The 13,830-nt window shown below is 41.1% G+C and overlaps 2 protein-coding genes across 10 annotated transcripts in view; both read right to left on the bottom strand.

The window, feature by feature from the left end:
- Positions 1 to 6,147, bottom strand: part of TERB1 (telomere repeat binding bouquet formation protein 1) — a 50,575-nt gene extending 44,428 nt beyond the window's left edge. For 2 of the 7 annotated variants that reach the window (XM_073015438.1, XM_073015435.1), the window contains exon 1: positions 5,489 to 6,147. In XM_073015438.1, coding sequence (XP_072871539.1) covers positions 5,489 to 5,615 — 127 coding nt within the window. In that variant the 5' untranslated portion in view covers positions 5,616 to 6,147. Of the gene's footprint in view, positions 1 to 1,383; positions 1,447 to 5,488 lie in introns of all 7 variants that reach the window. The other 5 variants (XM_073015436.1, XM_073015434.1, XM_007993594.3 and 2 more) reach the window with 4 other exon arrangements.
- Positions 6,148 to 7,404: 1,257 nt separating this feature from the next.
- The window catches only part of NAE1 (NEDD8 activating enzyme E1 subunit 1), a 28,716-nt gene continuing 22,290 nt past the window's right edge, over positions 7,405 to 13,830 (bottom strand). For all 3 annotated transcript variants that reach the window (XM_007993591.3, XM_007993590.3, XM_073015442.1), the window contains 5 exons: positions 13,483 to 13,569; positions 13,018 to 13,110; positions 10,406 to 10,520; positions 10,271 to 10,320; positions 7,405 to 7,644 (listed from right to left, as the gene is read on the bottom strand). In XM_007993591.3, coding sequence (XP_007991782.1) covers positions 7,535 to 7,644; positions 10,271 to 10,320; positions 10,406 to 10,520; positions 13,018 to 13,110; positions 13,483 to 13,569 — 455 coding nt within the window. In that variant the 3' untranslated portion in view covers positions 7,405 to 7,534. The remainder of the gene's footprint in view (positions 7,645 to 10,270; positions 10,321 to 10,405; positions 10,521 to 13,017; positions 13,111 to 13,482; positions 13,570 to 13,830) is intronic.

Below are 13,830 nucleotides of genomic sequence, written 5' to 3' on the forward strand. Positions count from 1 at the left end.
TTATTTGATAACATATTCTCTGTCTTCTTTCTCCTGTCTCATTTCCCCACTTTCCAGCTAGTGTTTCCTGGGATCACTTTCTGAAAAAAGGTACTTGCACTCAAATCTTTATCTCACAGTCTACTTCTGGGAGCAACCTAAAGACTTAAAATGGAAGAGAGTGAGATGTGGGACTGAGGTTGGAGGTTTTATAAATGATTTGAGAGGGGTATCACCAACAGTTATCTCCTCTCTCTCCAGTTTTCAACTTCTCCCTCTCCAGAATCTCCATTCCCTCTTCAGAAATTCTCCTGTCTTTTATAACACTTTCTTGACATTACAACTTTCCTCTAGCTACTGCCATGTATTTTACTATTTATTTATTTATGAATGAATGAAAGGGTCTTGCTCTGTCACCAAGGCTTAAGTGCAGTGGTGCGATCATGGTTCGTTGTAGCCTTGACCTCCCAGGCTCAAGTGATCCTCCCACCTCAGCCTCCCAAGTAGCTGGCACTACAAGTGTGTACCACCACGCCCAGTTAATTTTTAATTGTTTTTGTAGAGATGAGGTCTCACTGTGTTGCCCAGTTTGGACTCAAACTCCTGGGCTCAAGTGATCCCCCACTTTGACCTCTCAAAGTGCTGGAATGATAGGAGTGAGCCACTACACCTGGCTGATCATATATTTTTAGTCAAGCTCTTAAAGATAAGCAATTCATACTGTGTCTTCAGATCTTAATTTTCCACTCAAATATAAACAGACTGCAATCTGGTTAAAATCTATTAAGTTTACCGTTAACATAACAAATCACATCCTAAATGCAAAATGCAGTGGAAAATTCAGTCCTCAGCTGTGACAGTTGACATTTTAGGCTCTTAAGCAACCTCTTTCTCATGAAGCATTCTCTTAAGGTTCTGATTTCAAAGATACCACATTCCTGACTCTCTTTTCACCTTTTTGAAATGTTTTTCTCAGACTTTTTTTTAGGGGCTCTCTTCCTCAGCTAAAACCTTATATGACAGTGTGTATTAATGAACACTATTCTCCATCCTTTTCTCTCTGGTTAACCTCCTCCATGCCCATGGATTCAGTTTCCATCTTTCTGGGAACAATTCTGAAATCCGTACCTTCGGGCATCCTTTGATGGTGGTCTTCTCAGGTTCCCATTATTCTTGTATACACTGACATTAAATCAACTATCACGTGAAATTCTAATTGTCAATATGTCTTTTCCCATTGGAATGTCAGTTTCCTGAAGCCAGAAATTATGTGACAGGCACAGAGTAGTGCTCAATATTTATGTAAATGGCTGAATGATTCTTTCATTTCCTGAATCCTGTCAAATAATCTACAGTATATCCTACCAATACAAAACTCATTGCAGATATGATTCAATTTCTCACCTTGTGTTTTCTTTGTGTCTTCACTTTCCATGCTTGTCTATATTCTTTTTCCTTATATTTCGTCTATAAGATAAAGGTATTTTCTCAATTTAAATCAATGTTTGAGAATAGCAAAGATATAAGTACAAATGGGTGGGAAAAATTGTTTTCCTGAAGCCAAAAGACCAGGGAATTACAACTTTTAAAATAATAATTAAATTTAATTAACTGAGTTAATAAGTTGAATCTGCAACTTATTAGATGTGTGCTATCAAGCAGGTTGATTAAATTCTTTGAGGCTCTGTATCCTCAGCTGTAAAATAGAAATGATATTCCTATTTCACAGAGTTGTTACAATAATTACATTTAAAAACATAAACAAACATATCTGGCATTTTTAAGCACTATACGCATTCAAGAAATTTTATTAAGCAAATGAATGGGTGACTGGATCTAACTGGACCTCTTAACTGGTCCCATTCCCTTCCTTTTTTTTTTTTTTTTTTTTTTTTTTTGAGACAGCAGGGTCTCACTCTGACGCCCAGGCTGGAGTGCAGTGGGTTGATAATGACTTACTGCAGCCTTGACCTCCCAGGCTCAGGTGATCCTCCCACGTCAGCTTCCAGAGTAGCTGAAACTATAGGCACATGCCACCACACTTAGCTAATTTTGTAGAGATGGGGTTTCGCCATGTTGCCCAGGCTAGTCACAAACTCCTGGTCTCAAGCAATCCACACACCTCAGCCTCCCAAAGTGCTGAGTTTACAGGTGTGAGCTCCCACACCCAGCCCCCACTTTCTTATTTTCTTCATGGAAATCTTCATCTCATAGTTTCAGATTAGGGACACCTCTTACCTATGAGAGGTTTACAAAACACACACACATACACTTTAGACTGGCCTTTCTCTTCACAAGCTAAATACTAAATTAACAACCCATGTTTATTTTTGACATGGTATGGTGAGATGGGATCTCACTATGCTGCCCAGGCTGGTCTCCTGAACTCAAGCAATCCACCCACCTCAGTCTCTCAAAGTGCTGGGATTACACACTTGAGCCACCGTGCCCAGCCTAGAACCATTTTTAAAATAACTGGCAACTCTGATATTACCTCTCACATACCCTATTTTAAAATGCTAAACTGGTTAGAAAAAATGCCTCAGAGTCCAGTTAACTTCTTAGAGCAACAAATCAGGATTCACAGAACTCTAAAATTCTTATTTATTCCAACACTATGTTGTTAAAGAGAGATATCCAATTATCCATTTATAGAACAAGGCCTTGTCTCAAAAAGAAAAAAAAAAATTCTTAAGCACAAATAAATGTTTAAAGAAATAACAAATGTAAAAATCTTTTATAAAGTACTATACAAATGTACAGGTATATTATTTTTGCCTTTTTTTTTTTTTTTTTTTTTTTAAGAGACAGAGTCTCAATCTGTCACCCAGGCTGTAGTGCAGTGGCATGATCTTGGCTCACTGCAGCTTCAAACTCCTAGGCTCAAGTGATCCTCCTGCCTCAGCATTCTGAGTAGGTGAGTCTACAGGCACACACCACCACACCCAGCTAATTTTTAAATATTTTTGAAGACACAGGGGTTTTGCTGTGTTGCCCAGTCTTGTCTTGAATTCCTGGCTTCAAGAGATCCTCCCGTCTTGGCCTCCCAAAGTGCTGAGATTAGAGGCATGAGTCACCATGCTTGGCCCATTTTTTAACCTAAATATTACATTAAAATAGAAGTAGGTATGTTATAAGTCCACAAGATAGGATATTATTACAAGAATATTCACATTTACTAGAAATGTTCAATAGCAAAGAAAAATGCTTATATTACAAAGTTAACCAAAAATAGCAAGACTCAATTTAATCTACACTATGATCCAAAATAGAGGTAAACATAAAATAAGACTGGCTAGAAAGATGACATATTAACACTCGTCTTTAGCTGGTGGTTCTATGGGTTTTATCCCACTATTTTCTAAATGCCTATTGAAGCTAGGCTCTGTTCTTTACACCTTATGAATATTCTTTTTCGTCTCCACAATAACCTTATGAGGGAATTATAAGGATGAAGATACATGAGGAGAGGGCAAATAATTTGACTAACTTCAAATTGCTAGTAAGTGCCAGAGTTAAAATGGGAACCAAGAAAATCAGGCCAGGGTCTACACTCTTAACCACTCTTATACAGTCTCCCGTACATAAATACATATTGCTTTTCAACAAATGGGTTAAGATTTGGAAAAGATTACTAGATTTAAAAAAATGAACTCTTTAGAAAATGGAAAACTGTTATCATATATGGATGTTTTTGTTTCATGGACAACTTTAAGGACTATATCCTTAATTTTAATTATTCAATCTATTCTGCTTTTAATATAATTTTTAAGAGGGGTATGTATAATTTTTTTTTTTCCAGACAGTCTCACTCTGTTGCCCAGGCTGGAGTGCAGTGGTGTGATCTCAGCTCACTGCAACCTCCACCTCCCGGGTTCAAGCAATTCTCCTGTCTCTACCTCCCGAGTGGCTGGAATTGCTGGAATTACAGGCACGCACCACCATGCTCGGCTAATTTTTGTAATTTTAGTAGAGACAGGGTTTCACGATGTTGGCCAGGCTGGTCTAGAACTCCTGACCTCAGGTGATCCACCCACCTCGGCCTCCGAAAGTGCTGGGGTTACAGGCTGAGCCATCGTGCCTGGCCTATGAGGGGTAATGTATAACTTTTAAACCTAAGTGCTTTGAAATTAAAACTGACCACTCACACTCTTTTCTCCCTTTGTTTTTATACTTTCTTCTGATAAATGGTTACTTTGCACAAAAAGTTTGCCAAGTACTTGGTAGCATTAACACAAGTCATCTATTTACTTGAGAAGTGCTTACAAACACCCATAGCAAAGGATAAGTTATAACTTTCAAGGGATTGATAATCACAAAATTATATTTAAAATTATAAACAAGTATATTCTCAAGAACAAAAGCATCTGCCATATAAAGCAGATTATGAAGTGCTTTTAGTAATTTAGTGAATATATGTACTGTCACAAACAAGATTTCAAAATTCTTTACTGTATTCTCACAGGAAAAACAGGATTTTTTTCTGGATGACAGAACCTCTCCCACTTACACGTTTCACTTAGCCCACTCCCCAAAACAGTAAACTCAAATTCAAATTGCAGTAAGAAAAGTAGCTGAATATTACTCGTTTACTTGATTTACAAAATGTATACCAAAAGCTTCTGAGGGTCCGGGGCGTGGTGGCTCGCGCCTGTAATCCCAGCACTTTGGGAGGCCGAGGTGGGCGGAAGACTTCAGGCCAGGAGTTGGAGACCAGCCTGGCCAACATTGTGAAACCTCATCTCTACCAAGGAAAAGTACAAAAAGTAGCTGGGCGTGGTCACGCACCTGTAATCCCAGCTATTTGGGAGGCTGAAGTGGGAAGATCCCTTGAGCCCAGGAGATGAAGGTTACAGTGAGCCGACATCACGCCACTGCACTCCAACCTGGATGATGGAGGGAGACCCTGTCTCAAAATAAATAAATAAAAAGAAAGAAATTTTTTTTTTTTTTTGAGACAGAGTCTGGCTCTGTCGCCCAGGCTGGAGTGCAATGGCGCCATCTCGGCTCACTGCAACCTCCGCCTCCCGGGTTCAAGCGACTCTCCTGCCTCAGCCTCCCGAGTAGCTGGGATTACAGGCGACTGCCACCACGCCAGGCCAAGAAAGCTTTTTGAAATCGAAATATTATCCCAATATATCAGAAAGATAAATGGCATCTTTTTGTGTAAGGCTGGCAGAGCTGGTAATCCCACCACTAAATTGTTGTCAGCTGATATCCAGCTTGCAATTATATACAGCGAAAATACCCTCTAAAGAAGACGCAAGAGAGAAAGGGCAAATTTGTTTTCGATCGTTTAAACGGGTCAAGAGAACAGTCATTCAGGTCCCAGAAAACGCACTGTGGGTACACGGAGTCAGCCGGCTCTGCAATATGATCCCCCCGAGCCCAGAACATAAATCCTCAAGGCCTCCTCCCGGGTTCCACAGGTAACAGACACGTAACCTTTCCAAGGCGGGAGCGCTCACCCCGCCCGGCTTCCTGCCCATTCAGCCCGCGGCCGGCTCACCTACAGAGTTGGAGGAATTCCTTGTGCAGAGCTTAGGTGGACCCTCCAGGCTCCTCTCTGACCACGGCTTGCAAGTCCTGCGCGGGAGCAGGGCACTGGTGAGCGGCGCGGGCCGCTCGAGAGCCATCAGCCCCCTCAGCAGGCCCTTCCCGCTCAGGTGCTGTGGGACATGCCGCCTGGCCCTGGCTCTGAGAAAAGACCTCAAGGGTGGGTCCCACCCTCTCCACACATCAAAGTCACCAGGGGAGGCGCCTGGGGAGTCAGAAGTGAAACAGGGGCGAATACTGCCAGGCTCTACACGCCTCTAAATGGTTCGTGATAACTGTCTCTTCCCGCCAAAGGCTGTGGGGACTACAGCTGGGGCCTGGCACCTACTCATAAAGGCCCCGTTCCCCCAACTCGACTCTTCTCCTCCCGTGAGCTAAGAAGGGCCTGACAGGACGGTAAGACATCCTGGCCGGCCCAACCCGCCTTCCACAGGCGCTAACATACGGAGTTTCCAAGCGCAGTAAGGCAGGGCCCCAACACGCGGGAGCCAAGGCCGTGGCGTCTACCCTCAAGCGGGGGCTTCCTCCCTTTCTTCATCACCGCCCACCTGCCACGACGCTCGCTAGGGTTTCCCGCCCAGCAGTCCAGGCCCACGTCCGTGGGAGGGACTTCCGGCCGCCACACCCACTGCCCCTGCACGGAGCCTTAACGCTTCCGCGGGTGCCCCAGGTTGCCAAGGGCAATAGGGTGGCCGGTGTCCTGGATGCAAGATTTTTAAGAAAGCTACAATTTGAAAGAGAAATCTAATCTTACCGCCCCCGGTTTTTAGGGTTTTTACCTCAGAGGAGCATTAGCCCCAAAATTAGGGGACTGTGCACGTGGTTGACGAGGCCTGGCTATGGGACAGTAAACGCGAGGCACGGGGCGGCGAAGCCCCACCTCCCTTCCACCTGGCATCTGTGCTGTGCACTGTGCGTTCTCCCTTTTGTTGGGCACCTCGCTAATGATCACTGCAGCCCACAGAGGCAGCCAGTCCGCCACCTCCCCGGGGGACTTCCGGAGTTCGGTCCAGGCGGACTTATCTGCATCCGGACCAAAGGATCAGAGTGGGGCCGGGGCCGAGGCCGAGGCCTAGACCTGTCCCTTGCCTCTTCCGCCGTAAAATGCAGCCCATGGGACTGCCAGGCGATGAAGGCGAGGGGAAGGTTCCCGATACAGTGAAGAACAGCCAAAGAATGGCTGACACATTAGGGTGTGGAAAACCTAGTCCTTGTAAGGTACCCTAACATATCTAACAAGTTCTCAGGAGGCGCTGGCCTCAGAGACAGCTGCAGCAGGTTAGTGGCCTTAGATATTAAGAGTCATGAACCACGGACCACGTTCCTCAGCCCTAAGTATTAATACATCAGGTCAAAAACCGGGCACTGCCCCTACTTCTGGATTCTGGATTTCCACTCCGTTTGCATCTACTACTTCCTTTTTTTGCCCTCTAAAATGCTGGTGAATGCTATTAGTCCCATGTGACTAAATTTAAGAGTATATATGAGTGGAATGACCCCATAAAATTTCAAGAAGTAGGTTAGGCAGCCAAAACTTTAGTTAAGATAACACTACATACAAGGGGATGGTCTTGTTTTCTGGGAAAACTACATATCCAGAAATAATTTCTTTTTAAATTCTATTCGTTTTAACAAATGATGATGGTCCTAAAATGTCCATAGCTAACATCTGCACATGGCTTAAATTAATTATTGAAGATGGTAAGAAAAAAAATTTTTTTAACTATCTCTAATAAAACACAAGGATAATCTATGACAAGTAACTTTGAAATAGCAAGCCAACACTGATGCTCAATGAGAAATGGATAGGATTCATTTTCTAGGAAAATGACTGTCTCCTTTCCCCTCCCCACAAAGAACAAGACTACATTATTACAAATGAGAAAAATGTTTATTAAGAAAACAATTTACCAGCTCTCCTTTAGAATTTTACAGACTAAAGCACAACCCAAAGGCAATTACAGTTTCAATCATTAACACACCACCTAAGGTGCTTACTCTACAACTGGAAAGTTGCTGAAGTTTGTGACATGCCACTGTAAATGTAAGTATTATTAAAAATTACAAATTGTTTGGTGATTATTTTGATGACCTCTTGAGCAGCAGCTCCTGAAAGGAAAAAGGAGAAAAGCAAATCTCTGAAAAGAGTAAACTTCAAGAGTTATATAAAAATACTCAATTCTGTAAAGAAACCTTCCCTTTTCAAAAGCAAAGGTGTTTGAAAGTGATCCAAAACAGATGCAGTTAGCTTACTGAGTCCTATCAACATAAAAGCCTGTAATTCTTTTTGTTATTAAAGGAAATCTAAGCAGTAGTGTGGTTGACCAAACTTGAAAGACTACACACAGGCATAAAAGATTCTCAAAGGACACCCTACTGCTGCATTTGAATTTTACCTTGTATCTGTTTTATAATAAAAAAGGAGAAAGGTGTATTTGTTCTGAATGCATTTGTAATTTAGGAAGGATCTATATTAAATATCGCCAGACTGCTATATTTACTCAAAACAAAAAAACTACTAAGAAAAAAAGTTGTGCATCTTCTATAACCTGAAGATTCCTCTCTCCCAAATATTCATGGACTGGATAGAATTTTTCCTTTTTTTTTTTTTTAGACGAGTCTCACTCTGTCGCCCAGGCTGGAGTGCAGTGGCGTGATCTTGGCTCACTGCAACCTCCTCCTCCCAGGTTCAAATGATTCTCTTGCCTCAGCCTCCTGAGTAGCTGGGATTACAGGCACCTGCCACCACACCTGGCTAATTATTTTTGCATTTTTAGTAGAGATGGGGTTTCACCATATTGGCCAGGGTGGTTTCGAACTCCTGACCTCAAGTGATGCGCCCACCTCAGCCTCCCAAAGCGGAGGCCTTACAGGCATTAGCCACTGCACTCGGCCAACTGCATAGAATTTGAGACTACTGTGCACCAAATACTGTTCTAGGCAGTAGGGTTACAGTAAGGAAAAAAGAAAGAGAGAGAGAATTTACAAATAAATAGAATGTGTAGTATGTCAACTGACCATAGGTGCTAAGGAGAAAAAGCAAATAAGGGGGATATAAATACAAGAGGAGGGGTTCGTCTTTTAAATAGGGGAGTCAGGGATGGCATCACAGAGAAGACAGCATTTGAATAAAACCTGAAGGAAGTGAAGGGATATAATGGCACTGTGCAAAATGATTACAGAATGCATAGAAGTAAAAAACAAAAACAAAAACACAAAAAACCTTCAATTTATACTTTTTTCTGCTATTGGCAAGTCATCCAGTCCATCTATCCGGCTATACTTCTTCTTAGATTCTGGACTGAATCTGAATAAATAATAATTTGCCCTTTTCTGTGAATTGGCAGTTAACTTTGCTATTTTGGCACAAGAGACTACTTGGTTTTAGTTTAAAATAAATTATTCCGAATCAAGCTTTATTTTGGATTTGCTTAGAAAATCGTTTTCTTAGGTCTATATGATTCATTCACATTTTGAACACTTCAAATATTAATCAAACCTAAATCTGCCTTTAAAACATTCAACATCTAGAAGGAAAATGCCACAAGCAAATAGCTCAGTCTATAGGAGATCACAGACAGAACAGTAATATTTTTTTGAGGGGTGTTACAGACTGAATGGTTCGTTTCCCCCTCAAATTCATGTTGAAATCCTAACCCCCAGTGTAATTGTATGAGGATAGGGCTTTTGGTAGGTGATTAGGTCAAGAGCGTAGAACGTTCATGAATAGGATTAGTGCCCTAATAAGAGACCCCAGAGACTTCTCTTGCCATTTTTTTTTTCACCATGTGAGAACACAGAAGAGAGAGCTGTCTATGAACCAGGAAATGGGCGCTCACCAGACCTGACCACGCTGGCACCCTGATCCCAGACTTCTAGCCTCCAGAACTCTGTGACACATTTTTGTTGTTTATAAGTCTATGATATTCTGTTACAGCAGCCCAAAGTGACTAAGACAAGGGGGAAGTAGAGTGAGGGAGGGAAGTAAGGGAGCTTCTATGAAAGACATGTCATTTTTGAGTTGGGTCTTGTGGAACATGTAGGTTTTGGACATGCAGAAAAACATATTTTTAAGGCAAATAGGTCCAGAGGAGCAAAGATCTAGGAGCAGGAAATCAAAGGGCATGCCTGGGGGGAAAGCAAGTAATATGATAAAATCAAGGCTAGAAAGGCTGAGTGGAACTAAAACACAGGGATTTTTAACATCAAGCCAAGGTCCCTGGACTTGCTTGAAGGACTGTCGTAGAGTGTATGTGTATTGGTGGGGCAGACAGTTAGTAAAAGGACACAATCAGAGCTATGCTTTAGAGGGATTAATGACTCTTAAGGAGTTTAAGTTGGATGGCAGTGGGAGAGATGGAAGGCAGGGAGACCAGTATAGAGGCAACTGAATAAGTATCCTAACCTGGGCAACATAGTGGAGCCCTGTCTCTACAAAAAATTGAAAAATTAGTCAGGCTCGCTGGCACATGCCTATAGTCCTAGCTATTCAGGAGGCAGAGGCGAGAGATCACTTGAGCCCAGGAGTTGAGGTTGCAGTGAGCTATGATGGCATCAATACACTCCAACCTGGGCAAAAGAGTGAGACTGTGTCTCAAAAAAAAAAAAAAAAAAAGAAATATAACATCCTGCTTCACTGACCTCCCTAATTAAAATAGCTAGACGACACAACTTCGTATTAAAATAGTAACTATACTAGTAACAACAGGTGAGTCTTCTCATATATGGAACTCACCCCCCAAGAACGCAGCAATGGTATGTGGCTCAGCAGCTCCATATCGGCAACTAGAGGAGATCACAGAGACATGAATTTTGATTAGCGTTACGACAGGTGTGGAATCATCTCCTAGATACCCTAAAAAATACTCACAATTCATGGACATAATCATCTTTCACCATTACAGATAAACCATATTCCTGAAGGAAGCCAGTGAGACAAGACTTCAACTTTCCTATATCTTCTTCAACTTGATAGTTAGATACCCCTAAAAATAAAAGTTAGTTTTCATTAAAATAAATGTGATCAAAAATTAATAGCCAACTCCTTTATTTAATCTAGTTTCAGATATTCTAGTCAAAATATGTATGAAACTGAAGAACAAAAATAACGAAGTATAAGACCAATATTTGCAAATATCACAAACCTATAATCAGAGACCAACTAAAACCTAGTAAAACTTTGAATTTAATTAAATCTTTGTTAATTGCATCATACTGTCTAGAAGAGCATCTGGCACACAGTGCTTAATAATTATTTGATAGAAGAATTTAATGAATGAGAAAATAATGTCCTACTTATACCCTTTATAAAAGTTATTCTCCAATTCTAAAAGACTAAATGATAAATGACACTGAAGACATAAAGCTATTAATAATAGGTAACTTTTTTTTTTCTTTTGAGAGAGAGTCTTGCTGTCACCTAGGCTAAAGTGCAGTGGTGCAGTCTTGGCTCACCGCAACCTCTGCCTCCCAGGTTCAAATGATTCTCATGCCTCAGCCTCCCAGGAAGCTGGGACTACAGGAGTGCGCCACCACACACAGCTAATTTTTTCTATTTTTAGTTTCAGTGTTGGCTACACTGGTCTCAAACTCCTGGCCTCAAGTGATCCACCCACCTTGGCCTCCCAAAGTGCTGGGATTACAGGCATGAGCCACCATGCCTCGCCAATAATAGGTCACATTTATTGAGCATTAACAGATGCTGGACACTGTTCGAAGGACCTTATATATATATTAATTGAATGCTCAAAACAGTCCTATGAAGTAGATTTCGTTATCTCCATTTATAGAAGAGAAAACTAAGGCACAGAAAGATTAAGTTACTTAGCGCGTAAGTGATGCTGTATGACTTCCAACCTCAGTCATAAAAAGCCCTGTAACTTCCGCTTGGGTTTTTTCGAATGGTAACTGCAGAAGCCAACTGACATGCTAAAAGGAAGTCCAAGCTAGCCACCTGAAGAGACATACCTGACCAGCCCCCAGCTATTCCCACTGTTCTGACTAAGGGGCTAGTTACATGAGTAAAAATGTCTTCTTGCATGTCTAACTCAGTCAGTTAAGCCTTCAGAATGACTCCACCCCCAGGCATCAAGCAACTGCATGCCTCCTCAAGGAGAACTGCCTGAGACCAGGCAATCCACAAAATCACGACACTATTTATTGTTTTAAACCAGTAAGTTTTGAAGTGGTTTGATGCAATAGATAACTGAAATAAATTCTAATCAAATAATACAAATAAAGCAATACATATTTAGTGTTTATTCTTTTTTGTTTCTTCTAGTTAGCGTGCTCATGAAGGCTATAAACTCTGGGCCAGGCACAGTGGCTCATGCCTGTAATCCCTGCACTTTGGGAGGCCAAGGCAGGAGGATCACTTGAGGTCAGGAGTTCAAGACCAGCCTGGCTAACATGGTGAAACCCCGTCTCTACTAAAAATACAAAAATTAGCCAGGCGAGGTGGTGGGCGCCTATAATCCCAGCACTCAGGAGGCTGAGGCAGGAAAATTGTTTAAACCCAGGAGGCGGAGGTTGCAGTGAGCTAAGATCCCATCACTGCACTCCAGCCTGGGCAACAGAGAGAGACTCCATCTCAGGGAAAAAAAAAAAAAAAAGACTATAAACTCTGGAGACACACTGCATCAGATGGAGCAGCAGGTTTTATGATACTCCTAGAATGTGTTGCTATGCAATAATCCTGCACAATTAAAATTATCATCCCAAAGAGAAATATTCTGAGCAACCTCAGATCTTTGAGATTATGCCAATTCTCCAATGACTACATTCACTGAAGAGAAAAAGTAGATACTAAACAAAAAAATTCCTACATCTTCAGAGTTCTTGAGTTCAGAAATTACTAGCATACTTTTTTTTTTGAGACAGAGTCTCACCACGGTCACCCAGGCTGGAGTGCAGTGGCACAATCACAACTCACTGTAGCCCCAACTTCCCAGGCTCAGGTGATCCTCCCACCTCACCCTCCCGAGTAGCTGAGTCTACAAGTGCACACCACCATGTCTGGCTAATTTTTTGTATCTTCAGTAGAGATGGGGTTCCACCATGTTGCCCATGCTGGTCTCCAACTCCTGGGCTCAAGCAATCCGCCTGAATCAGTCTCCCAAAGTGCTGACATTATAGGTGTGAGCCACCATACTATGCCTGGCCAGCATATTTCTCGTGGCTTTCCTATTCCACTAAATTAAACTCAGTGCGAGTCTTAGTAGCAAACTATGGAGAATGACAGAAAAAAGTTTTCTTCTATATATATATTCAACCAACATCCCCCTATAATAGTTTAGAATCGAACACTATTTTGCAAATAAACTTAAAAAACAAAAAGGATTTCCTCACTGGGGAACGTTTGGGGTGTAATCTGTTTACAATGTGAAATTCAAGCAACACTATTATAAATACCCTGAGAACACTTTCAATTTAAATGTTTTATTGAAGATTTATTATATCTGGTAATTCAATTGCTATTCTTACCTGGATATCTACCATGTTGTTTATGAAATCTATCAACAGCCCGTAACATTAAGTACAACACTATTTCATTATCTGGACTGTCCATGCTAGAAACTGAAAGGAAAAAAATTTCAGTTTGATTAATTTGCAATATAATAAATAATAAAGGGCTGAATTTACTATATACTTGAGTTTCAGGACTATTAATTGGAGTCACACAATCTCTACTAAAGTAGTAACATACTGACTTTAACTCATACATATCATACAATGGACTCTGTGACCTAAATATGACTTTATACATACATTAAGTTTCATATAATATATACATAAATTATAATCACTTAGATAAGCTTAGAATAAAATTAGAATATGAATATTTACATTCTCTTTTATATCATCACCATATACTCAACACTATTTTATGCAAAATATTTATATCGTTTAATTAAAATTAACCCAGAATCAGAAGGCTATTATACTTACTAATTTCATCCTTGTTAATTGTATCCAAACCATATTCTTCTGCTAAGGATCGACATCTTACCACTCGAAGAAATGCAGAATTGCTGCCTGAACAGAAGAAAGATATTCTGGAAGTAATGACTGTGACAGGTGAATATTATGACAGGTGACTTTAAGAACAGAGAATTATGTGTATACCTTTCTCAGACATAAGAATGTGAAGAAATGTTTTCTCCTTGGCTCTAATAGCAGAGAAAGCACTAGAACACAAATCACCTTAAATTCATATCCCTGGCACTACAACCAGTTCAGAAGCGAGTAAGGTGATGGCCTCTCTGAACCTCAGTTTTCAAGCGTAAAATGGGGATG

This window comes from Chlorocebus sabaeus, chromosome 5, assembly GCF_047675955.1.
Source record: "Chlorocebus sabaeus isolate Y175 chromosome 5, mChlSab1.0.hap1, whole genome shotgun sequence".
NCBI classification, from domain to species: Eukaryota; Metazoa; Chordata; class Mammalia; order Primates; family Cercopithecidae; genus Chlorocebus; species Chlorocebus sabaeus.